This window comes from Rhinoderma darwinii, chromosome 10, assembly GCF_050947455.1.
Source record: "Rhinoderma darwinii isolate aRhiDar2 chromosome 10, aRhiDar2.hap1, whole genome shotgun sequence".
Taxonomy (NCBI): Eukaryota; Metazoa; Chordata; class Amphibia; order Anura; family Rhinodermatidae; genus Rhinoderma; species Rhinoderma darwinii.
In genome coordinates, this window is record NC_134696.1 from 103,509,672 (window position 1) to 103,537,600 (window position 27,929).

General features: G+C 40.8%; 1 protein-coding gene across 2 annotated transcripts; it reads left to right on the forward strand.

Annotated features, from left to right (window-relative positions):
* The first annotated feature begins 9,585 nt into the window (after positions 1-9,585).
* Positions 9,586-27,621, forward strand: ETV2 (ETS variant transcription factor 2). Of its 2 annotated transcripts, none has more exons than XM_075840468.1 (7): positions 9,586-9,663; positions 23,732-23,804; positions 24,083-24,226; positions 24,596-24,934; positions 25,274-25,405; positions 26,909-27,030; positions 27,122-27,621. In XM_075840468.1, the coding sequence occupies exons 2-7, from the start codon at positions 23,732-23,734 to the stop codon at positions 27,329-27,331; spliced, it is 1,020 nt and encodes a 339-aa protein (XP_075696583.1). In that variant the 5' UTR covers positions 9,586-9,663; the 3' UTR covers positions 27,332-27,621. The 2 variants fall into 2 exon arrangements, with proteins under 2 accessions (XP_075696583.1, XP_075696582.1); XM_075840467.1 differs by lacking the exon at positions 9,586-9,663 and adding an exon at positions 23,144-23,185.
* The last annotated feature ends 308 nt before the right edge of the window (positions 27,622-27,929 follow it).

The window sequence follows — 27,929 nt, forward strand, 5'->3', positions numbered from 1 at the left end:
AGAATATAACTACTATAATACTGCCCCCTATATACAAGAATATAACTACTATAATACTGCTCCTATATACAAGAATATAACTACTATAATACTACTCCCTATATACAAGAATATAACTACTATAATACTGCCCTATATACAAGAATATAACTACTATAATACTGCCCCTATATACAAGAATATAACTACTATAATACTGCCCCTATTTACAAGAATATAACTACTATAATACTGCCCACTATATACAAGAATATAACTACTATAATACTGCCCCCTATATACAAGAATATAACTACTATAATACTGCCCCTTTATACAAGAATATAACTACTATAATACTGCCTCCTATATACAAGAATATAACTACTATAATACTGCCCCTATTTACAAGAATATAACTACTATACTACCCCTATATACAAGACTATAACTACTATAATACTGCCCACTATATACAAGAATATAACTACTATAATACTGCCCCCTATATACAAGAATATAACTACTATAATACTGCCCCTTTATACAAGAATATAACTACTATAATACTGCCCCCTATATACAAGAATATAACTACTATAATACTGCTCCTATATACAAGAATATAACTACTATAATACTGCCTCCTATATACAAGAATATAACTACTATAATACTGCTCCTATATACAAGAATATAACTACTATAATACTGCCCCTATATACAAGAATATAACTACTATAATACTGCTCCTATATACAAGAATATAACTACTATAATACTGCCCCTATTTACAAGAATATAACTACTATAATACTGCTCCTATATACATGAATATATCTACTATAATACTGCCCCTATTTACAAGAATATAACTACTATAATACTACACCTATATACAAGAATATAACTACTATAATACTGCCCCTTTATACAAGAATATAACTACTATAATACTGCCCCCTATATACAAGAATATAACTACTATAATACTGCTCCTATATACAAGAATATAACTACTATAATACTGCCTCCTATATACAAGAATATAACTACTATAATACTGCTCCTATATACAAGAATATAACTACTATAATACTGCCCCTATATACAAGAATATAACTACTATAATACTGCTCCTATATACAAGAATATAACTACTATAATACTGCCCCTATTTACAAGAATATAACTACTATAATACTGCTCCTATATACATGAATATATCTACTATAATACTGCCCCTATTTACAAGAATATAACTACTATAATACTACACCTATATACAAGAATATAACTACTATAATACTGCCCCTATATACAAGAATATAACTACTATAATACTGCCCCCTATGTAAATGTATGTATCTACTGTAGCACTAGGTCTATTCTGAACATCTGTATGACTTCTCTAGTTTTCTATGTGCGCGGCTGCAGTTATTAAGCTGTAATGTGCAGGTTGCGTGTGACTTGTTTCTTGTGGTTTTGCAGCTGTGGTGACACTTGTTCTGTCTTTATTCAATCAGGTTCGAATTTTATATTGTTAAATGATCAACTGAATACATTTCCTCGCCTGATACTTTGTTTTTACCAAATAATTCCTGCAGTAAATATAAATCATTTTAGCTTTCTGCTTCTGCTAATACTATAGTGTAGTGTTTACATAGTACTGCCATTAAGTGCCTATATGATGCTTGTTTGCAGTGATTAAAAAAATGTGTCTATGCAGATTCCACAGTCTGCATAGAACTGCCCTACACCTGACATATTAGTTAACACTGCCTATGTAATACGGCTATACAGTGCTTATATAATACTGCCATACAGTGCCTATATAATAACGCCATTCAGTGCCTATATAAAACTACCATACAGTATCTACATAATACTGCCACACAGTGTCTACATAATACTACCATACAGTGTCTACTTAATACTACCATACAGTGTCTACATAATACTACCATACAGTGCCTACATAATACTGCCATACAGTGCCTATATAATACTACCATACAGTGTCTACATAATACTACCATACAGTGCCTACATAATACTGCCATACAGTGCCTATATAATACTACCATACAGTGTCTACATAATACTGCCATACAGTGCCTACATAATACTGCCATACAGTGCCTACATAATACCGCCATACAGTGTCTACATAATACTGCCATACAGTGTCTACATAATACTGCCATACAGTGTCTACATAATACTGTCATACAGTGCCTACATAATACTGCCATACAGTGCCTACATAATACTGCCATACAGTGTCTACATAATACTGCCATACAGTGTCTATATTATATGGCCATACAGTGTCTACATAATACTACCATACAGTGTCTACATAATACTGCCATACAGTGTCTACATAATACTACCATACAGTGCCTACATAATACTGCCATACAGTGTCTACATAATACTGCCATACAGTGCCTACATAATACTGCCATACAGTGCCTACATAATACTGCCATACAATGCCTACATAATACTGCCATACAGAGCCTACATAATACTGCCATACAGTGCCTACATAATACTGCCATACAGTGCCTACACAATACTGCCATACAGTGCCTACATAATACTGCCATACAGTGTCTACATAATACTGCCATACAGTGCCTACATAATACCGCCATACAGTGCCTACATAATACTGCCATACAGTGTCTACATAATACTGCCATACAGTGCCTACATAATACTGCCATACAGTGCCTACATAATACTGCCATACAGTGCCTACATAATACTACCATACAGTGCCTACATAATACTACCATACAGTGCCTACATAATACTGCCATACAGTGTCTACATAATACTACCATACAGTGCCTACATAATACTGCCATACAGTGTCTACATAATACTGCCATACAGTGCCTACATAATACTGTCATACAGTGCCTACATAATACTGCCATACAGTGCCTACATAATACTGCCATACAGTGCCTACATAATACTGCCATACAGTGTCTACATAATACTGCCATACAGTGTCTACATAATACTGCCATACAGTGCCTACATAATACTGCCATACAGTGCCTACATAATACTGCCATACAGTGCCTACATAATACTGCCATACAGTGTCTACATAATACTGCCATACAGTGTCTATATAATACTGCCATACAGTGCCTACATAATACTACCATACAGAGCCTACATAATACTGCCATACAGTGCCTACATAATACTGCCATACAGTGCCTACATAATACTACCATACACTGCCTACATAATACTACCATACGGTGCCTACATAATACTGCCATACAGTGCCTACATAATACTGCCATACGGTGTCTACATAATACTACCATACAGTGCCTACATAATACTGCCATACAGTGCCTACATAATACTACCATACGGTGCCTACATAATACTACCATACAGTGCCTACATAATACTGCCATACAGTGTCTACATAATACTGCCATACAGTGCCTACATAATACTGCCATACAGAGTCTACATAATACTACCATACAGTGCCTACATAATACTGCCATACAGTGTCTACATAATACTGCCATACAGTGCCTACATAATACTGCCATACAGTGCCTACATAATACTACCATACACTGCCTACATAATACTACCATACAGTGCCTACATAATACTGCCATACAGTGCCTACATAATACTGCCATACAGTGTCTACATAATACTACCATACAGTGCCTACATAATACTACCATACAGTGCCTACATAATACTACCATACAGTGCCTACATAATATTACCATACAGTGTCTACATAATACTGCCATACAGTGCCTACATAATACTGCCATACAGTGTCTACATAATACTACCATACAGTGCCTACATAATACTGCCATACAGTGTCTACATAATACTGCCATACAGTGCCTACATAATACTGTCATACAGTGCCTACATAATACTGCCATACACTGCCTACATAATACAGCCATACACTGCCTACATAATACTGCCATACACTGCCTACATAATACTGCCATACAGTGTCTACATAATACTGCCATACAGTGCCTACATAATACTGCCATACAGTGTCTACATAATACTGCCATACAGTGCCTACATAATACTGCCATACAGTGCCTACATAATACTGCCATACAGTGTCTACATAATACTGCCATACAGTGTCTACATAATACTGCCATACAGTGCCTACATAATACTGCCATACAGTGTCTACATAATACTGCCATACAGTGCCTACATAATACTGCCATACAGTGCCTACATAATACTGCCATACACTGCCTACATAATACTGCCATACAGTGTCTACATAATACTGCCATACAGTGTCTACATAATACTGCCATACAGTGCCTACATAATACTGCCATACAGTGTCTACATAATACTGCCATACAGTGCCTACATAATACTGCCATACAGTGCCTACATAATACTGCCATACACTGCCTACATAATACTGTCATACAGTGTCTACATAATACTGCCATACAGTGTCTACATAATACTGCCATACAGTGCCTACATAATACTGCCATACAGTGCCTACATAATACTGCCATACAGTGCCTACATAATACTGCCATACAGTGTCTACATAATACTGCCATACAGTGTCTACATAATACAGCCATGCAGTGCCTACATAATACTGCCATACAGTGTCTACATAATACTGCCATACAGTGTCTATATAATACTGCCATACAGTGCCTACATAATACTACCATACAGAGCCTACATAATACTGCCATACAGTGCCTACATAATACTGCCATACAGTGCCTACATAATACTACCATACACTGCCTACATAATACTACCATACAGTGCCTACATAATACTGCCATACAGTGCCTACATAATACTGCCATACAGTGTCTACATAATACTACCATACAGTGCCTACATAATACTACCATACAGTGTCTACATAATACTGCCATACAGTGTCTACATAATACTGCCATACAGTGTCTACATAATACTGCCATACAGTGCCTACATAATACTACCATACACTGCCTACATAATACTACCATACAGTGCCTACATAATACTGCCATACAGTGCCTACATAATACTGCCATACAGTGTCTACATAATACTACCATACAGTGCCTACATAATACTACCATACAGTGCCTACATAATACTACCATACAGTGCCTACATAATACTACCATACAGTGTCTACATAATACTGCCATACAGTGCCTACATAATACTGCCATACAGTGTCTACATAATACTACCATACAGTGCCTACATAATACTGCCATACAGTGTCTACATAATACTGCCATACAGTGCCTACATAATACTGTCATACAGTGCCTACATAATACTGCCATACAGTGCCTACATAATACTGCCATACAGTGCCTACATAATACTGCCATACAGTGTCTACATAATACTGCCATACAGTGTCTACATAATACTGCCATACAGTGTCTACATAATACTGCCATACAGTGTCTACATAATACTGCCATACAGTGCCTACATAATACTGCCATACAGTGCCTACATAATACTGCCATACACTGCCTACATAATACTGCCATACAGTGTCTACATAATACTGCCATACAGTGTCTACATAATACTGCCATAGAGTGCCTACATAATACTGCCATACAGTGTCTACATAATACTGCCATACAGTGCCTACATAATACTGCCATACAGTGCCTACATAATACTGCCATACACTGCCTACATAATACTGTCATACAGTGTCTACATAATACTGCCATACAGTGTCTACATAATACTGCCATACAGTGCCTACATAATACTGCCATACAGTGCCTACATAATACTGCCATACAGTGCCTACATAATACTGCCATACAGTGTCTACATAATACTGCCATACAGTGTCTACATAATACAGCCATGCAGTGCCTACATAATACTGCCATACAGTGTCTACATAATACTGCCATACAGTGTCTATATAATACTGCCATACAGTGCCTACATAATACTACCATACAGAGCCTACATAATACTGCCATACAGTGCCTACATAATACTGCCATACAGTGCCTACATAATACTACCATACACTGCCTACATAATACTACCATACAGTGCCTACATAATACTGCCATACAGTGCCTACATAATACTGCCATACAGTGTCTACATAATACTACCATACAGTGCCTACATAATACTACCATACAGTGTCTACATAATACTGCCATACAGTGTCTACATAATACTGCCATAGAGTGTCTACATAATACTGCCATACAGTGCCTACATAATACTACCATACACTGCCTACATAATACTACCATACAGTGCCTACATAATACTGCCATACAGTGCCTACATAATACTGCCATACAGTGTCTACATAATACTACCATACAGTGTCTACATAATACTGCCATACAGTGTCTACATAATACTGCCATACAGTGTCTACATAATACTGCCATACAGTGCCTACATAATACTGCCATACAGTGCCTACATAATACTGCCATACAGTGTCTACATAATACTACCATACAGTGCCTACATAATACTGTCATACAGTGTCTACATAATACTGCCATATAGTGCGTACATAATACTGCCATACAGTGCCTACATAATACTGCCATACAGTGTCTACATAATACAGCCATGCAGTGCCTACATAATACTGCCATACAGTGTCTACATAATACTGCCATACAGTGTCTACATAATACTGCCATACAGTGTCTATATAATACTGCCATACAGTGCCTACATAATACTACCATACAGAGCCTACATAATACTGCCATACAGTGCCTACATAATACTGCCATACAGTGCCTACATAATACTACCATACACTGCCTACATAATACTACCATACAGTGCCTACATAATACTGCCATACAGTGCCTACATAATACTGCCATACAGTGCCTACATAATACTACCATACAGTGTCTACATAATACTGCCATACAGTGTCTACATAATACTGCCATACAGTGTCTACATAATACTGCCATACAGTGCCTACATAATACTACCATACACTGCCTACATAATACTACCATACAGTGCCTACATAATACTGCCATACAGTGCCTACATAATACTGCCATACAGTGTCTACATAATACTACCATACAGTGTCTACATAATACTGCCATACAGTGTCTACATAATACTGCCATACAGTGTCTACATAATACTGCCATACAGTGCCTACATAATACTGCCATACTGTGCCTACATAATACTGCCATACAGTGCCTACATAATACTGCCATACAGTGTCTACATAATACTGCCATACAGTGCCTACATAATACTGCCATACAGTGCCTACATAATACTGCCATACAGTGCCTACATAATACTGCCATACACTGCCTACATAATACTGCCATACAGTGCCTACATAATACTGCCATACAGTGTCTACATAATACTACCATACAGTGCCTATATAATACTGCCATACGGTGCTGATATATTAGTGCTATACATTGAACACCTTATGCCAATTACTATCTATATTCTACCACTTCACGATACCTACAATAGCACAGCCGGCGCCATGTTTTTCATTTGTGACGAGCAAAGAATAAAGTTTAGAGCAATAGGTGTCCCAGAATAAAAGGAATAGCCCTTGTGACGAGCATTACTGCCCTCTAAGCACAAGTGTGGCCCTAGCGTTACAATGTCACAGTACAGTATGAATATACATAATATATCTCTATACATGCGCTGCTGCTTCTTCCAATACCTGCCGCATGGTGCCCACAGCTCTGTGACCACTACCACTCCCTGCCCCCACCCCGCAGCTATTGTTTGTGTTAATGATGGGTGAGACATTATGATTGTGGATTAAGGGGTCTTGGGAGCTGTGATCTAACAATCTACAAAGTGCCATCAGTGACTTCCTCCCCGCTGTCATAACACCGTGCACCGAGAGCCACTTCCTGCGCGGCCCTTGCCCCCATGTCCTGCATCCACGAGTGCCCCCCTCATGATATTTACTATTAGTATTGTCCTCCGATATCCTATATGTGCATCTGCTCCTCCATTGTGATAACATGCGGCAGAGCTGGTCTATTCTGGAGCCCTCTCCTCGGGGCCACGTGGGTTCTATATGGCCCAGTGCCCGGGTCACATACTGATATCTACAACCAACAAGCAAAAACCAAGTACATATCTTCTTCCCAGAGTCGTCCGCCAACTGGTTACAAAAATTTTTCCCAGACTCTTAAGTGATCTAGTAGCGGGGGATCTGAAAATGAGTCGATTTTCCATTCGTAACACTGGGAAAGATGAGTTTATAGCCCCCGTGGGGCTTTTGGACACCGAGTACATCCGCCGTTACACCGTCCACAACAGTTGCCACCCAGCTTTCCCAAACGCCTAAATTGCAACATGCCTTGTTGTGCAGTGATATGGGTACTGGAGGATTTATCGCTGTATAACCAGGTGGATCGGCCACTTAGGGTTATGGGAAAGCTGAGTGACCTGCCCTGTGGGCGATTTCTGGAGTCTTGGACACCACGGTCTTACCGATTTACGTAACGCAAGTTTTTTTGGTTTTTTGTTTGGTTTTTTTTGCCAAAATTTTGCCAAAATTGGCAAGAATTTTTTTGAATTTTTGCTTCGAAAGTAACATTTTTGAAAAAAACATTTTGTTGCTAATGAATCATTTTTGTATCTTCCAGTGATCTCCCCTTCCCTGGGGTCGTTTTCCCCTTCACTGGTCAGCTCACCCCCTGGACATCACGCACAGACACGCTTGAGGTTGTAGTACAGGGTGAGAGGTGATGGGCCGCACTATTAGTGGAGAGGTATAAGGTGTCTCAGTAAGTGATGGAGGAGGCAGGGGGTGGGGGGCGGCTCGCTGACCAGTTTTCCAACTTCTTCCCTTAATGTTATTTCAGCCAAAAGTTTCCAAATCAGTGAGGTCTTATCTGAGGGTCCCAGGTCCTCGGTGCAGACCCCTCTGGGGGCTTAGAAGTTCAAACAACAGAGCTTAAAATAGCCACAGACAGAAGGGACAAGGGGGGGGGGGGGGAGGAAACAGGTTCGATCCCTTCACTTTGCTGTTATTTTATAAGGTAACACTGATTGATGTGACGGCCGCTAACCTGCCCCCCCCCCCTTGCCCCCTGCACCCGAGGGGTAACTGGATCTCCCAACTTGTTAAATAACTTGTAAAGTTTCAGCTACCAGAGATGCAGGAAACGGTTAACCCTTAGTGTTCGACATCTGTAGGGCACTGGGGCGTATCTTCAGGCCTGGCACGGCGTAGCCTCAATTTTTTAAAATAGACCAAAAATAAAAACACCCCCCCCCCAAAAAAAAAATAATATTTGTTCATTTACTTTTTTTTGTTGTTGCTAGGATCTGAATAATTTTTCATGGAAAATCAGTTCAGTAGTAAAATGGCGTTGCATGTGTGTGGATACCAGGGGAACGACAAATTTGCGTAAATATTGGATCCTCTGTTTGATGGCTTTAGGCTTTTTTTTTTTTTAAGTGTATTCACTGTAACCTGCGCTTTATTGTTTGTAACAATTTGTACATACATTTTTTTTCTGGTGTTTTTTCAGATGCGATAGAGAAGCCCATGGGGGAAGAAAAGGCCACTGAACCCAAAAAGGCCACCGAAATGTCACAAACCAAAACACGGTGCGTGGAGATTTGTCTACTATTTTTAATCTGGCCGCAGCGTTTTTTAACTTTTTTTTTGTTGTTGTTATTTTCATTAGAAGTTTTTCGATAGAAAATCAACTCCTCAATATCGCCCCCTGTATGTTGATAAATGTGTAATGTTGCAACAATATCTTTTGATTTCTTTGTCTGCGATAATCATAACTAGTCCAGGCCAAAAAAAAATCCTACTTAGGGTCTGTTCACACGCAGTAGCAAAATACGTCTGAAAATACGGAGCTGTATTCAAGCGAAAACAGCTCCTGATTTTCAGACGTTTTTGCTCGTACTCGCGTTTTTCTCTGCGTTTTTTACGGGCGTTATTGGAGCTGTTTTTCAATGGAGTCAATAAAAAACAGCTCCAAAAACGTCCCAATTAGTGACATGCACCTCTTTTTTGCGGGAGTCTTTTTATGCGTTGTCACCGATAGCACCCCTGACCCATTCATTTCAATGGGCCCATGCACACTTACGTTATTTTCACGGATCCGTTGTTCCGTTCCGTCAAAAGTAGAGCATGTCCTGCTCTGGTCAGTGATTCCGTGACCGTGGGGCCCAAAGAAGTCAATGGGTCCGTCAAAATAACGGACGGCACACGGAAGGCTTCACAGACACGGACTGCACATGGAATGACGGATCCGTTGCCTTCACAGACTGGGACATGTGACAAGTTCGAATAAAGTTCAATACCTTACGTTTTCTTAACGGAAACACGGAAGCGAAACGGAAGCACGGAACGGACACTGAGTACACACGGAAACCGCACGGATACCAAAACGGACACACGGATCCGTCAAAAACGGCCGAGAAAACAGTGATGGAAGTGTGCATGACGCCTTAATACGTGTGCAAAAACATCTACATGTGATTGTTTATATTCTATATATATATAGAAACTGCACAGTACAACTTCTTCTGTCCTGTATACTGGGTGTAATTCTCAGTATCTGTATATATATGGACACTGCACAGTACTACTTCTCGTGTCCTGTATACTGGGTGTAATTCTCAGTATCTGTATTATTCTGTATATATACACTGCACAGTACCACTCCTCCTGTCCTGTATACTGGGTGTAATTCTCAGTATCTGTATTATCCTGTATATATGGACACTGCACAGTACCACTTCTCCTGTCCTGTATACTGGGTGTAATTCTCAGTATCTGTATTATTCTGTATATATACACTGCACAGTACCACTTCTCCTGTCCTGTATACTGGGTGTAATTCTCAGTATCTGTATTATTCTGTATATATAGACACTGCACAGTACCACTTCTCCTGTCCTGTATACTGGGTGTAATTCTCAGTATCTGTATTATACTGTATATATGGACACTGCACAGTACCACTTCTCCCGTCCTGTATACTGGGTGTAATTCTCAGTACCTGTATTATTCTGTATATATGGACACTGCACAGTACCACTTCTCCTGTCCTGTATACTGGGTGTAATTCTCAGTATCTGTATTATTCTGTATATATGGACACTGCACAGTACCACTTCTCCTGTCCTGTATACTGGGTGTAATTCTCAGTATCTGTATTATTCTGTATATATACACTGCACAGTACCACTTCTCCTGTCCTGTATACTGGGTGTAATTCTCAGTATCTGTATTATTCTGTATATATGGACACTGCACAGTACCACTTCTCCTGTCCTGTATACTGGGTGTAATTCTCAGTACCTGTATTATTCTGTATATATGGACACTGCACAGTACCACTTCTCCTGTCCTGTATACTGGGTGTAATTCTCAGTATTTGTGTGTATATATATACACTGCACAGTACCACTTCTCCCGTCCTGTATACTGGGTGTAATTCTCAGTATCTGTATTATTCTGTATATATATACACTGCACAGTACCACTTCTCCTGTCCTGTATACTGGGTGTAATTCTCAGTATCTGTATTATTCTGTATATATGGACACTGCACAGTACCACTTCTCCTGTCCTGTATACTGGGTGTAATTCTCAGTATCTGTATTATTCTGTATATACACTGCACAGTACCACTTCTCCTGTCCTGTATACTGGGTGTAATTCTCAGTATTTGTGTGTATATATATATACACTGCACAGTACTACTTCTCCTGTCCTGTATACTGGGTGTAATTCTCAGTATCTGTATTATTCTGTATATACACTGCACAGTACCACTTCTCCTGTCCTGTATACTGGGTGTAATTCTCAGTATCTGTATTATTCTGTATATATGGACACTGCACAGTACCACTCCTCCTGTCCTGTATACTGGGTGTAATTCTCAGTATCTGTATTATTCTGTATATATGGACACTGCACCGTACCACTTCTCCTGTCCTGTATACTGGGTGTAATTCTCAGTATCTGTATTATTCTGTATATATATACACTGCACAGTACTACTTCTCCTGTCCTGTATACTGGGTGTAATTCTCAGTATCTGTATTATTCTGTATATATATACACTGCACAGTACCACTTCTCCTGTCCTGTATACTGGGTGTAATTCTCAGTATCTGTATTATTCTGTATATACACTGCACAGTACCACTTCTCCTGTCCTGTATACTGGGTGTAATTCTCAGTATTTGTGTGTATATATATACACTGCACAGTACCACTCCTCCTGTCCTGTATACTGGGTGTAATTATCAGTATCTGTATTATTCTGTATATATACACTGCACAGTACCACTTCTCCTGTCCTGTATACTGGGTGTAATTCTCATATCTGTATTATTCTGTATATATGGACAGTGCACAGTACCACTTCTCCTGTCCTGTATACTGGGTGTAATTCTCAGTATTTGTGTATATATATATACACTGCACAGTACCACTTCTCTCATTATAAAGCCTGTGCATGGTATCGGTCGGCAGTACAATTAAGGACATCCTTACTAGTAATTAATGAAATCAATGTCGCAGTAGAGCGAGCCATGTTTATTTTCTTCTATTTGCAGCTGTCCTGTAAAGTGAGGACACAATGGCGTGACCTGGAGCAGATCGCAGTAAACATGATCCATAAAACCGCGAGACGGGTCACAGATTCTGAGCTTCTTACTTAAAATCAGTCCTCCAGAAACGGAGAAAAAAATGACCAAAAGCAAGAAGGGCTCCCACCAAAAAAAAAAATAAAAAAAATATAAAAGAAACCTAAAAAAACGTAAACGGCAAAATCGCAAGAATAAAATCTGCACCAATCAGGAGTCGGAAAAAGCTGGATGACAATCTATAGGGTTGTCATCCGGCTTTTGTTTAACACCTGACCGTCAGATCAACCGCGAAGGCACCTGAGGAACTTTATATTTATTTGGGAATTTTTTAATTTCATTTTTAGGGCTGGAATTAAAGGGCCGGTACAACTAGGATTTTAATGTTCGGTTCATTTATGTGCATTATGCACTTACACTTTAAGGTTGAATTTAAAGGGCCGGTAAATCTCAGATTTAATTGTTAGAAGCTAAAAAGGGAGATTGTAAAGAAAACCCAAAAAACAACAAGGTCGGGTTTATATGTTAGAAAACACCAGGAAATGCCGTCACCGAGAGGAAAAAATAACAACCTCTTCACTTGGCAAAATAGATTTAATGGGCGAGGAAGGGGCTGTGGATAAACAGCAGCGGCCCCATAAATGTATCACCTTCATCCTAAACATCTCCCCATAATCTCAGACATTAAAGAAGTAAGTGTCAGCTCAGGGGACAAGGTTTATGAGCACAGGGTCCCGGCCGCTTAATGGGGTGAGATGCTGTTTGTTTTTGGAGGCGCTTTACAGGGTCTTTTATTGAAATTTCCACCGAGACATTATGAGTGGCAAGAAGGATGCGTTTACAAGTGTGTGGTACCGATGTAGCAGAGCTGAATTTGTCATGAAATAAATTCTGTAGTGCAACTTCCCCAAATTAACATAGAATGGGTTTATCTGCAGTCCTATGCAAAACCATAGAGAAGATATGGTGGTATCACAGCACACCATGTCACCCAACTACTTAGCTCTGCTACATCTGGACAATTATGAAATATAGTGAATTGGTAAGTCAATGGGAGGAGACCGCAGCATGTCTGGATTCTGGATGGAGCCTCTGAATGCTAAATGACAACCACGAGTACCCATCATCGCTATGTAGAGGATGACACCCAGCTTTCTACTCATCCTGAATGGTATATAATTCTTTACTGCTATGTAGTTGCATTCTCCTGCTCCCTCTAGCCTTCTGGCCTATCTGTGTGTCAGTCTTCACTATACGTCGGGCATTCTATTCATGTACCAGGAAGCTCAGGATGATCAAAGTTATAACATTGTTGGTGGACACAGAACAAACTGAATTGGCCCTAGTTGACTGTAATATCTGAGGGTTTGTTACAGTGTAGCAGTGCAGGTAAGAGCTTTTTAAGCTGGAGACCAGGGCAGGGGAGAGATGCGTGCTGCTGATGTGTTCAGCTCACAGAGGATTGTCCACACTGATACATTGTAGCAAACCCTTAAGGGCTCATGCACACGACTGTTTCGGTTTTGCGGACCGCAAAACACGGATCCTAGTGGCTTCCGTGATCTGTCTGTTTTGTTTTTTTGCGGACCCATACACTAGAATGGGTGAGACGGACTGCAAATACGGACAAGGATAGGACCGGTTCTATAATTTGCGGAACAGGCACATGGATCTGCAACAAAAAAAAAACGGATGTGTGCATGGGCCCATAGAAATGAATGGTCCAGTATGATATCCGCCAAAAAAAACAAAAACGGATAGGACGCTAAAGAAAACAGCAATTGTGTGAATGAGCCCTAACTCTGTGAACAAGACTCTTTTAGTAGATGTAAAAAAAAAAAGTAAAGTTCATATTCACTGACAGCAAGCAGAGATCTTAAAAACAGTGACGAGTTGAAATACAATTAGGAAGTTACAGAAGTTCTTATAATACATTGACCGCTCCTAGAAGACGATGGTAACTCCTGGGGTCTGATACTATTGTCCTCTATAGACCCCCCGGACCCCCAGACTCCTCGGCCGGGTCTGATTCTCTGTCAGATCAGGGTTTCACAATTAGACCAGGCATTGGTGTCTCCTTCAGAGGTGAGAGGAGCTCTGGGGTCTGGGGATTAGGGGTTGCTCCATGTGATGTGTCCGGGTCTCCGGCTGCAGCGGGGTCCGCAGGGCTGAGATATAAGGGGCTTATCTGATGGAGTCTGATTACTGCGCTCTCCATTACTGCGGATCCTGGGGGTCCAAACGATCACCCAATTATAAGTGGTCTCCAACTTGTGTCTCTCCAGTTACTGCAAAGAACTACAACTCCTCTCTTCTCAGGCTAGAACAAAGTGGGAGTAGTAGTTTCATAGCAGGAGGGCTATAGGTTGCAGACCGCTGTTTATAACACATGCCGCATTCAACAAATGTATTGGGTTATTTTCGAGCAACCAAATCTGTGCAATCAAATCCTCCTCAGATCCCCCTGCGCTGGATACGATTGGTTACTTTCAATACAAATATTGCTGCCACTTATCCTTAAAGGGCCGGTGTCCAATCTTCTTCTCTAAATAAGTTTAATCCTTGTATAATGAGAAGCTCTGCAACTTTCTAATATACCTTGTATTTCAATCCTCCCACCATTCTCAATATCTCTGCTTGCTTTCAGTGAATTAAACACTTTTTACATCCAGAGGTTGAAAATCAGTGCTGACCTAATACTTCTCACAGCTGAGGGTTTGTTACAATTGTATCCAGTCTAGACAATCCTGAGCTAAACACAGCAGCTCTCTCCTGTGCTGATCATTTGGTACAATGTATCAGTCCAGGTAAAATGTATTAGTCTAAAGTCTAGGCTGTTTAGCTCACAGAGGATTATCTAGACTGGATGCAATTATAACAAACCCTCAGCTGTGAGAAGTGTTAGCACTAGTCCCCAAATAAGAGGGACGTTTATGATCTCATGGCGAGCTGCCCATAGAAATCTATAAATGTCTAGGGGTGAAGCAGTGGATCCGGAGTGCCAAGAGCTATGCTGGATCTATTGGGGAGGGGGAGGGGGGGACACCTAGCTCAACATTCATAACTGGCATTATAAAAAGGGTTAAGTTCATTTAAAGTGAATTTATTTTTTTTTAAAAATGTTTTATCTAAAGTTCAACATTTTGTGCTGATTGATTTCTTAAAAATCTTTATAAGGGTCAGAGCTGAATTTTTCTGATACATTGCTCCAAATCCCCTGCATAGTTCTAGAGTTAGCTAAAAACATTCTGCCTACCTGCAGCCACCACTAGAGGGAGCTGTGGAGCTTACTGCATCCTGTGTTATTATGGAGTTCAATATATAAATCATCTCCTGAGCTCCCCCTAGTGGTGGCTGCAGCAGACACAATTTTACCATGTAACATGTCTCTGCAGGGGATTTGGAGCTCTGTATCAGAAAAACTTAAGCTCTAGCTGCTATAAAGATATACCGGATATAAAAACGACACGGTGATAAAACGCGGACAGAAATATCTCTCCCTGTCCTGACATTTTCATCCATTAGTCATATCATAGCTGCTGCGGGCGGCCTGGCACGTTATACTGCGGCGAGCGCGGAACGAGGGGGATTGAGCTGTTTGACCTACGTGACCCTCAAATGACAAACTCCCCATTAACCCAACGGAAAGGAATAAAGAGCCGAACATGATCTGGTAAAAGACCTAATGACGGGTCAAGAATATCCCCCCCCAGCCCCGGACCCTACTACACGGGGGCAACTTCGTTCCTATTTAATATATTTTTTTATATTTTTCCTTCATTTCTTCCTCCTTTTGTTGGTCCAAAAATGAGTAAATACCATAAAAAATTATTTGGTTATTAAAGGGGCTCTCCGGAAAATCTGATTTATTCCCTGAGGATGTTCATTGTATCTATACATCACTGCATGTAGGCTGGGAAAGTCGCCATTTTCCGTTTTTTTTTTTTTTTTTTTTCACCGTTTATTAAAATCTAGAGAATAAAATAAGTGAGCGCCGTGTCCCCTCCTAAATATAATTGACAAAAAAAAGAGATTTTTTTTTTCCTAAATAAATATATATACAATTGTATTTATTTATTTATATAATTATTTTAAAACATTGCAACTATTTGTTTATATTTGTGACCATTTTATTGATACTTTGTTACTCTGGGTGAGGAATCCTTATGAATACATTACTGTTACTATTTTTATGATACTACCGGATATTGTCGCGTATTTCCGGTTGGGGACCTGGGATTAGCGCGGTGGATAAAGTGGAAATTGAACGCTGGAATGTGATCCTGATAAAAGCACTTTCACTGGGCGAGGTAATGAATGCGCAGCCGTGGCCTGTCCACCTCTGTGATTTGAAACCACTTCCACATCATTTGTCAATGAGATTTTCCAAAATAAAACAGCAACTATGAAAGCGGCCGGAAGATCCATCAAAGAAACTTCTTCTGCAGTAAAACTGTGGAAAAAAAACTTATCTAAACACAAATCCTCTAAGCAGAAGTTCCTGCTGTTCTGGGGTCAGAGGAGGGGGCGGCAAGGGGGGGGGGAGATTGTGCGTGTGCCCGGGGTGAGGGGAGGCAGGGGGGCACTTAAGGGATCTCATCATGGAGGTCCCACAGGTACCACAACATATATATATATATACTGAAGCGGTCGTTCCAACTAATATTAGTTCCAAATATTTTTTTTTTGTTGATTATTTTCTTAGAATTCATGCGAAATTCTGATTCCGGAAAGTGAAAGGGAAATGACGTCATTTTATAAATTGTAAATGATCAATAAATGATCCGTCGTTTGTTACTAGATCCATAAAATGTGGGGAAATTAAAAAAAAATCCGTACAAAAATAATGAAAAAATTGATGAATTATTAGTAAATCAGTTATTGATTATATATTTATATTCTGTATTATTATTATTATTATTAAATATTTTCATTATGATTTTAGCAGAATATCACTAGAGCCAATAAGGTCCGGGCTACAGAGCGATTTTATGCGCCATTATTATCGCCCTTTGCGATTGCGGCGGATCGGCCAGTACGATAATTGTGATGCATAAAATGTCTGTGGAGCTCGGCTCTAAATAGTTTGGACGCTTCAATTTGATTGGTCATTAAAAAACGTCCAATAGACCATAAAATCTGCAAATTGCTGTCCTGTCCAAGGTATGCCGGACTATTGGGTGTCTAATGTATTTAAAGGGGTTGTCCCATCTCAAAATCCCCTTTATGACTTACTCAGGGATATGGATGTCAGAGAGGGAGACCTCCCGCTCAGGACCCCCCTTTATTAGCCAGAGTGGAAAGCCTCTAACAAGCAGCGATTCTCACTTTAGTTGAGCCGGTACGTTCATGTGTTATATGCATGTAATACTACTTTTCTCCAGTAGTGGCCACTGCAGGGAAAGCTGTTCACCTAGGGTCTATGGAGCCGTGACAATCAGTGGATCGCCATGGCAGCTTGTGTATTAAAGGGGTTCTTGGTGATGAGACAACCCCTATAATTTTATAGAGCTACGGAAGATAGACATTACACAGGAAACAAGAACATCGACGGCCCATAAGATAAATCCTTCTACTTTGTGTGCAGTGATGTCATTTCTGTAAATTGGTGGAGCCCATATTGCGCAGACATCATGAGGACCCTATAGGGATATGTATGTGGTTGTCTTCTAAATCTTTTACACTGTTCTGCCCAGTAAAGGATCTAAAAGGGCGGGGCAGGACACAAAAATGATCTCTTTTGGGTTATTTGTGTCATGCTCCGCCCACCCTCAGGCCCTGGACTAGGCATAACACAGTGTAGCTATTTTGTCCAGAGTGGTACTTTAAGATTCCATTTGTAAAAAATGACCCAACAAATATTTTGGGGTTAAGGAGAAAGAAGGGTTCGGCTCCAGTTGACTCCTATCTCACCTATTTTCTATGGAGAATCCCTTTAAATTTGACGTTATAAGGCAAGTTTGGTGTAAAGAACCCCTTATTTTTGCCCCTCACACTTTTTATCTGTGACACTTTCCTTCATCCACTCCTGGTTGTCCCTTTTAAACATCTCCCTGATCCCAGAGTCCCCGCTATCAGCGCAGATTTGCTTACTGCGGTAAATCTAAGGTTATTTTCTGGAAAAAGAAAACTAAAAACCAAGATTTTTCTTCTTTGAATGTTCTGTGCCCTGGTCCTGCAGGCGGGGGGCTCTGATAACTGCCCCCCCCAGACTCTTGGGTGGATTCCAGTAGCTTATCTCCCCCGCCAGGTTGTGTTCAGCACTTTCTTATCTCGACTAATTGGATCTTCATGATTTGAGGGTAGCAGCCTCGGCCTCTGTTGACATGTGAGGTCTGAACAAATCTGCAACGTATGTCATTCCAGATTGTCCTGCAGACACGTCAAGCCATTTTTTCCCCCATAGGTGATCATATAAAGGGCCATGTTAACTTAAAGGGGAACACTATCCTAAATACTAACCTGCCCTATGGCGTTATTCGCTCATCCTTGATTTACCTGTGCGGTCGTTTTGCATTTCGATCAGTCATTCGTCAGATCCAACATGATCAAAGCGGACTCTGCGGTTTCATGTCTTGAATAGTGACAACCACTCATAGAGAAGAAATGGTTGTCACAGCCCCGCCCCCTGTTTCAAGTATCACTGAATAGCAATATGATCTTCTTTAAAGTCCTGTATTAATTCGGTAAAAGGATTGTCACGTGAAGACAACCCCTATTAGAGCATATGCAAATAATATAGGGGTTCCCTTTTTTGGGAGCCCCCTCTATAAGCCTTCACTTTGGTGGACTCGAGATGTTCCTATATTACATGGACAGCCATTCATCTGAACAACCTCCAAATTAAACTGCATTTCCCCTGCAGTGGTGGCTACAACCCATAGCTGATAATAGGGGATCCCATTAGTAATGGCCCCCAGGAATCGGCGTATCCAAGGGGGACCCACATTGTGAGACGGGGTTGTCCCATAATGCCTTTCAAGTAATTTGAGTCCCATGACTTGATTCTCATTGATTTCTATGCTGCACACCATATTGTTGGACATTGCAAAAGTTTTGGCACCCTGTTTAGAAGATTGTCATTTTGCCGTGTACGCTGCGTTTGCCAAATGACAGTAAAATCATGGTGATCCGGGATGAGTGGATGGATCTGCCTCTTGCGCCAATTCGCCGTCATGGATGAATTGCAAACTGAATTGGCGCAACTTAGATGGCGAGCCGCCCTGGCGAGTGACGTTGATTGATATCTGTTTCTTTATCAGCTCCTTCAGCAGCAGCCGGGATGACTGGGAAAATAAATCAGTCCTCAGAGACAGAAGATAAAGTCCCGGAGGCACTGCTGACACAGGAGGATCCCCGCAATCACACCCAACATCTCAGAACATGAAAGGGACAATCAGTCACACAATAAGAACACACCCCAGAACTACAACTCCCAGCATGTCCTGACAGCCACAGGTTGCAGACCAATGATACAAGCTAGAGAACATGAGGTGATGTCACATGACAGCGCGGAGGAGGGTAGATCCCTAAAACATGCGCCGATCACCAATATAGCGAGTCGCTAACGTTCCCAAGACTTGTATATATAGGTTACGATAATCGGGTGTTTTTTTTGGAACTGCGATCATTCGTGCGATCACTTGTCTTTCCTGATCTCTAGCAGTTTATGTCACAAATGACAGGCAGAAATCTTCACACGAGGTGATCACCGCCGATCAATGATCATTACGTCAGTATGAAAGATGCGATCAACGACGATCGAGCAAATTATCGGTGATCGTTCCCTTGCTGAACAGTTTTACACCGGACAATGATTGTATCTGTCGATCGTTCTGGCAATTATCGCCCCGTGTAAAAGGTCATTTAATGATCCGTGAGATTTTTTGATTGTAAAATTTGTTCCATCTGTGGAGTTCTAAACGATCCGCTCCATCGCGCAGGCTACAAAATAGTTTTCCGTCATTTAGTGGAAATTCTACAATTGGATTGTTTACGATCACAATGATGGACAGATAAATCTAAGGGTATGTTCACACGCAGTGTTTTCAGGTGTAATTTGGGCGTTTTACGCCTCTAATTACGCCTGAAAAAACGCCCCTAATACGCCTACAAACATCTGCCCATTGCTTTCAGTGGGTTTTACGGTGTTCTGTTCCCACGAGGTGTCATTTTATGCGTCGCTGTCAAAATACGGCGCGTAAAAAGATGCCCGTGAAAAAGAAGTGCAGGACATTTATATACATTATATGCAGGACACTTCTTGGGACGTTTTTGGAGGCGTTTTTCATTGACTCCATTGAAAAACAGCTCCATAAACGGCCGTAAAATACGCAGCGAAAAACGCGAGTTGCTATAAAAACTTCTGAAAATCAGGATTTTCAGACTTTTTCGGTCACTGCGTGTGAACATACCCTAAAAGTTATAGATAGATAGATAGATAGATAGATAGATAGATAGATAGATAGATAGATAGATAGATAGATAGATAGATAGATAGATATTAGATAGATAGATAGATAGATAGATAGATAGATAGATAGATAGATAGATAGATAGATAGATAGATAGATATTAGATAGATAGATAGATAGATAGATAGATAGATAGATAGATAGATAGATAGATAGATAGATAGATAGATATGAGATAGATAGATATGAGATAGATAGATATGAGATAGATAGATAGATAGATAGATATGAGATAGATAGATAGATAGATAGATAGATAGATAGATAGATAGATAGATAGATAGATAGATAGATAGATAGATAGATAGATATGAGATAGATAGATAGATATGAGATAGATAGATAGATAGATAGATAGATAGATAGATAGATAGATAGATAGATAGATAGATAGATAGATATGAGATAGATAGATAGATAGATATGAGATAGATAGATAGATAGATAGATAGATAGATAGATAGATAGATAGATAGATAGATAGATAGATGATAGATAGATAGATAGATAGATAGATAGATAGATAGATAGATAGATAGATAGATAGATGATAGATAGATAGATAGATAGATAGATAGATATGAGATAGATAGATAGATAGATAGATATGAGATAGATAGATAGATAGATAGATAGATAGATAGATAGATAGATAGATAGATAGATAGATAGATAGATAGATAGGTAGATAGATAGATAGATAGATATGAGATAGATAGATAGATAGATAGATAGATAGATAGATAGATAGATAGATAGATAGATATGAGATAGATAGATAGATAGATAGATAGATAGATAGATAGATAGATAGATAGATAGATAGATAGATAGATAGATATGAGATAGATATGAGATAGATAGATAGATAGATAGATAGATAGATAGATAGATAGATAGATAGATAGATAGATAGATAGATAGATAGATAGATATGAGATAGATAGATAGATAGATAGATAGATAGATAGATAGATAGATAGATAGATAGATAGATAGATAGATAGATAGATATGAGATAGATAGATAGATAGATAGATAGATAGATAGATAGATAGATAGATAGATAGATAGATAGATAGATATGAGATAGATAGATAGATAGATAGATAGATAGATAGATAGATAGATAGATAGATAGATAGATAGATAGATAGATAGATAGATATGAGATAGATAGATAGATAGATAGATAGATAGATAGATAGATAGATAGATAGATAGATAGATAGATAGATAGATAGATATGAGATAGATAGATAGATAGATAGATAGATAGATAGATAGATAGATAGATAGATAGATAGATAGATAGATAGATAGATAGATAGATAGATATGAGATAGATAGATAGATAGATAGATAGATAGATAGATAGATAGATAGATAGATATGAGATAGATAGATATGAGATAGATAGATAGATAGATAGATAGATAGATAGATAGATAGATAGATAGATAGATAGATAGATAGATAGATAGATAGATATGAGATAGATAGATAGATAGATAGATAGATAGATAGATAGATAGATAGATAGATAGATAGATAGATAGATATGAGATAGATAGATAGATAGATTTCATTCATCTATCCATCCATCCATCTTATTCCTGGATTATTACACAGGATCTTTCTTTCTTCTAGGACTCTTATAATGGTCGGGGGTCTCATTGTTTACATTGGACCCTGCAGGATATTTATAGATCAGTATTAATTCTCTGTTAATGAGTGCTGGACATTATTTGTCAGTGACCCCCCCCCCCCCCTCATGTCCCTGGTGTCAGGCTGCCATATGACCCCACTGATAAGACCCCCCCCCCTCGTAAAAGGACAGGAGTCTGGAGTTGTGATTTGTGACGTCACGGAAACTCCCCCCCCATGAAAGTTTGTAGCTGATTGAAACGTCACATTCCTGGCCACCAATCAGAGAAGGGCTGGGTGTATATAGGGGGCAGCAGGGAGGGAAAGTTGAATGTTCTGCTCATCTAGGACCCTCTCAGAGAGAAGCACCAGCAGCATCTACACAGCCCGAGGTAAGAGACCCCCACATGCTCCCCTGTACCCCATCTTCACAGGCTGCAATCTACCTGCACTCCAGATTGTTTATGCACCTGATCTTCTGCCCATCTTCTCTTATAGACCTAATCTTCCGTTCAGCACCCCAACCTTCACACTGCACCCCATGTTCTTCTATAGCCCTAATGATATGGCCAGGACCCCACATTTCACCATACTAGCGGCAAAACAAGTACAATTAATTTAAAGCCCCCCCCCCCGACCCCAAATTGTCCTTTTTGTACCCCATTCATGCCTCACCACAAGCCCTTCAATTGTACACAAAGGCACCCACTTTCTTTACTTTGTACCCTATTATTATTCCTAGCAGTCTGACACCCCAAATTATTTCCTTAGGGCTTTTGACTCTTAACATGTTGTTAAAAAACTTGGCATAAGCTTTATATCACCTGAACCCCCCAATGCAGCAGGACATCAGCAGCACCCCAATATACAGAAGACATTTCTATCATGTGGCATCGGCAGTAACCCCCCCCCCCCTCATTGTCTTCTCTCTGCCACAGATGGAATCCAGAAGCTTTTACTGCCCTGAGATGACCCCCCAGGAGGTCCCCAATGTGGACACTTCTGCCATAGGTAAGAGCCATCTCTGTGCGATAACGCATCCACCGCTCAGGAGGAGACCAAGCTGATGCGGCAGCAGCTCCTGTGGAACTACAAGTCCCATCATGCCCTCCCCGGACACCGCGCTGCCTGTACCTGGAGCAGCAGACAGGGCGGCGCCTCGATGTCTGTTTGTAAACAACTTGTTACAATGTTGCAGCAAGAGTCTGAATTGTTACACTGCAGTCTGCGGGTCTGTGCCGGCAATGAATGAGGCGGTAACCCCCCCCCCCCCTTTGTTTTTCTTCCAGATTTCAGATATGAAGATCCATCTTTCCTCCATGATCTTGAGCTGAACACAGGGAAGGGTCTGTACCCCAACCCCTGCAGTGCCCCCCTGTCCTGTGATACCTACACAGAGCAATCCATGTATTACTGGGACCCCCACAACCAAGGTAGGCAGCCGGCATCTAATAATATAATATTAGGGGGGAGGGGTCTCACTAGCTGTGGTGGAACTACAAGTCCCAGGAGACCACCGTCAGCTGTGGTGGAAATATGCAGCCCCCCCTGTTTACTGTCGTCCTGAGAGTTGTAGTTCCATAGGAGCCGTCTGTTAGCCCCTGGGCTGGTGAGGCATGCTGGCATCTGTAGTTCCTCATTGGCTTCCACGCTGCAGGTTTCTATTATCTCTGCTTTGCATGAAGCTCTTATAACAGTTGAATAAATTAAACCATTATATTATATTATTATTATTTTTTAATCATGTCCCTTTAAATTGAGCACAATTGGTTAAATATACGTTATAAATTTTTTTTTTCCAGGGTTGGAGTCCGGAAACCAAGAGGAATATCTGCAATCGTTCCCGGCTTTACTCCCGGCAATGACTGAGGAGCTGCAGCGTCACCCCTCCCCCCACAGCGACGAGTCCTTATACCACGCCCAGGAGGAGCCGCCGTCCTTTGGCATGTCGGATGCCTACGCCAGCAATATGGCCGCCGGCTCAGTGGGTGATCAGAGTTTCTCCTGGGCATCCCAAGAATGGCACAACTGGGACGACACCACCTGGATGAACAACCAGTCCCAGGATCTGACAGCACAGGGCAGTCCACAGATGAATGGCACTGCTCAGCGAAAAGTAGTGCAGAGAGCGCCCCTCACAGGTAAGAACAGAAAAGGTCTAATGCCCAAGCAGCATGGCAAGGAGGATGCCCCCTACCAGTCGCCCGCAGATGAATTTGACTCCATATTATGTAGCGTGTACTGACTGTAACTGCTAGTTTCTAATAGAGATTCAATTCCTCATCATTTTTAAGATCTCTGCTTGCGGTCTGTGAATGGATACATGTTTGTGTCCTGTACACATCGATTTACAATTGTATTCAGACCAAATGCTCCTTCCCTGAGTTTTTGTTACAATGACGATTACGATTATTTTATCAGTCGTTAACTATCACCACCATCATCCGGTAATGACTTTCTATAAAATAATCATCCTACAGGTTTCCACTACAATGAATCTGCCTTCCATCAGATGACCGGAATCACAGGACTCCCCGCCAACAAAGATGAATATTACCCGGCATCTAGTCAGAAGGGAGCCCCGGCGAAGGACCACAAACCCCCGACATCAGGTGAGCACCACATGGCATAATCCTTATCTGCGTAAGGTGGTGTATCTAATCCTATAATGTGTGATACTGTCTGCTGAGCAGTGTATCTAATCCTATCATGTGTGATACTGTCTGCTGAGCTGTGTATCTAATCCTATCATGTGTGATACTGTCTGCTGAGCCGTGTATCTAATCTAATCCTATCATGTGTGATACTGTCTGCTGAGCCGTGTATCTAATCTAATCCTATCATGTGTGATACTGTCTGCTGAGCTGTGTATCTAATCCTATCATGTGTGATACTGTCTGCTGAGCCGTGTATCTAATCCTATCATGTGTGATACTGTCTGCTGAGCTGTGTATCTAATCCTATCATGTGTGATACTGTCTGCTGAGCCGTGTATCTAATCTAATCCTATCATGTGTGATACTGTCTGCTGAGCCGTGTATCTAATCTAATCCTATCATGTGTGATACTGTCTGCTGAGCTGTGTATCTAATCCTATCATGTGTGGTACGGTCTGCTGAGCCGTGTATCTAATCTAATCCTATCATGTGTGATACTGTCTGCTGAGCCGTGTATCTAATCCTATCATGTGTGATACTGTCTGCTGAGCCGTGTATCTAATCCTATCATGTGTGATACTGTCTGCTGAGCCGTGTATCTAATCTAATCCTATCATGTGTGATACTGTCTGCTGAGCTGTGTATCTAATCCTATCATGTGTGATACTGTCTGCTGAGCCGTGTATCTAATCCTATCATGTGTGATACTGTCTGCTGAGCCGTGTATCTAATCTAATCCTATCATGTGTGATACTGTCTGCTGGGCTGTGTATCTAATCCTGTGCGTGATACTGTCTGCTGAGCTGTGTATCTAATCCTATCGTGTGACAGTCTGCTAAGCCAATGTATCTAAGCCTCTCATGTGTGATAGTCTGCTGCGGGGTGTATCTAATCCTGTGCGTGATACGGTCTGCTGAGCTGTGTATCTAATCCTGTGCATGATACAGTCTGCTGAGCCGTGTATCTAATCCTATCATGTGTGACTGTCTGCTGAGCTGTGTATCTAATCCTATCATGTGTGATACTGTCTGCTGAGCTGCTGTATCTAATCCTATCATGTGTGATACTGTCTGCTGAGCTGCTGTATCTAATCCTATCATGTGTGATACTGTCTGCTGAGCTGTGTATCTAATCCTATCATGTGTGATACTGTCTGCTGAGCTGTGTATCTAATCCTATCATGTGTGATACTGTCTGCTGAGCTATGTGTCTAATCCTGTGTGATACTGTCTGCTGAGCTGTGTATCTAATCCTATCATGTGTGATACTGTCTGCTGAGCTATGTGTCTAATCCTGTGTGATACTGTCTGCTGAGCTTTGCATCTAATCCTATCGTGTGACAGCCTGCTAAGCCAATGTATCTAAGCCTCTCATGTGTGATAGTCTGCTGAGCCGTGTATCTAATCCTATTTGGGATACAGCCCAATCACAACCTGTATTCTTCTCGTTTCCTTCCAGGTGGTTCTGGTCCAATCCAACTCTGGCAATTTCTCCTGGAACTACTACAAGACTCATCGTGTCAGAAACTGATCAGCTGGACGGGCAATGGATGGGAGTTTAAACTTTCGGACCCCAATGAGGTAGGCCCCCCCCCCCATCCTACTTCTCATCCTCCATCTTTGTTTTCTCTGGGGGGGTCTCTTACTCATCTCTGCTGCTCGTGGTTTGCAGGTCGCTCGTATATGGGGGAAATGTAAGAACAAGCCCCGGATGAACTACGAGAAGCTGAGCCGCGGGTTACGCTACTACTACCACAAGAACATCATCCACAAGACCGGCGGCCAGCGCTACGTCTACAAGTTTGTGTGCGACCTCCCGGATCTTCTGTACCGACCCCCGCCAGGACCTCAGCAGGAACTCAAGAGGCAGAAGAACCTCTAGATCCAAGATGGCGCCGCAGACTGAGGACTTCATGAGGGTCTGGGACTGAACTTGAAAACCTACCCCACCCCACGTAGGGACAAAATCCACAGCCAAACCCCCCCCCCCCTCCCCCGGTACAAGCACTGAGGAATACTGTAGACACTGGCCGCAAGGGGGTGATGGGTCAATCGTTTAAAGGGACAGGACTTGTTATTAAGAGTATCAGATAGATGAGGTGCTCAGTCCCTTTAAAGGACCCTTAATTTCCCATCATCCTTTGCATCATTCATGCTCTTGCTCAGGTACATTCCGTTATATGATCTTGTAAATATTAAGATATTGTTATATTTTCATGTTAATAAAATATAAAGTTTTGTTTTTCTTAATAAATCAGTGATTATTGAAACTCTGGTCACTACTGGACATAGCCGTGATCTTCTACCTAGACCGTTACCATTCAGGAGTCTAGGAAAGCTGAGTGACAACCCTCAGGCGGCCATAGTTGTTGCCAACACAAGTTTTCCAGAAGAAAAGTAACAGTATTTGTGCTGTAGAATTTTCAGTATTTCTCTTGACTGCCCCCCGCTGGTCATGTGAGGGACTGCAGCAGTCATTT

Bases quoted from the DNA above. Each gene is read 5' to 3' on its own strand.
- ETV2 (XM_075840468.1), top strand. From the start codon at position 23,732: ATGGAATCCAGAAGCTTTTACTGCCCTGAGATGACCCCCCAGGAGGTC. The intron at 23,805-24,082 runs GTAAGAGCCATC...TTTTTCTTCCAG, and splicing joins TGTGGACACTTCTGCCATAG to ATTTCAGATATGAAGATCCA. The intron at 24,935-25,273 runs GTAAGAACAGAA...ATCATCCTACAG, and splicing joins GCAGAGAGCGCCCCTCACAG to GTTTCCACTACAATGAATCT.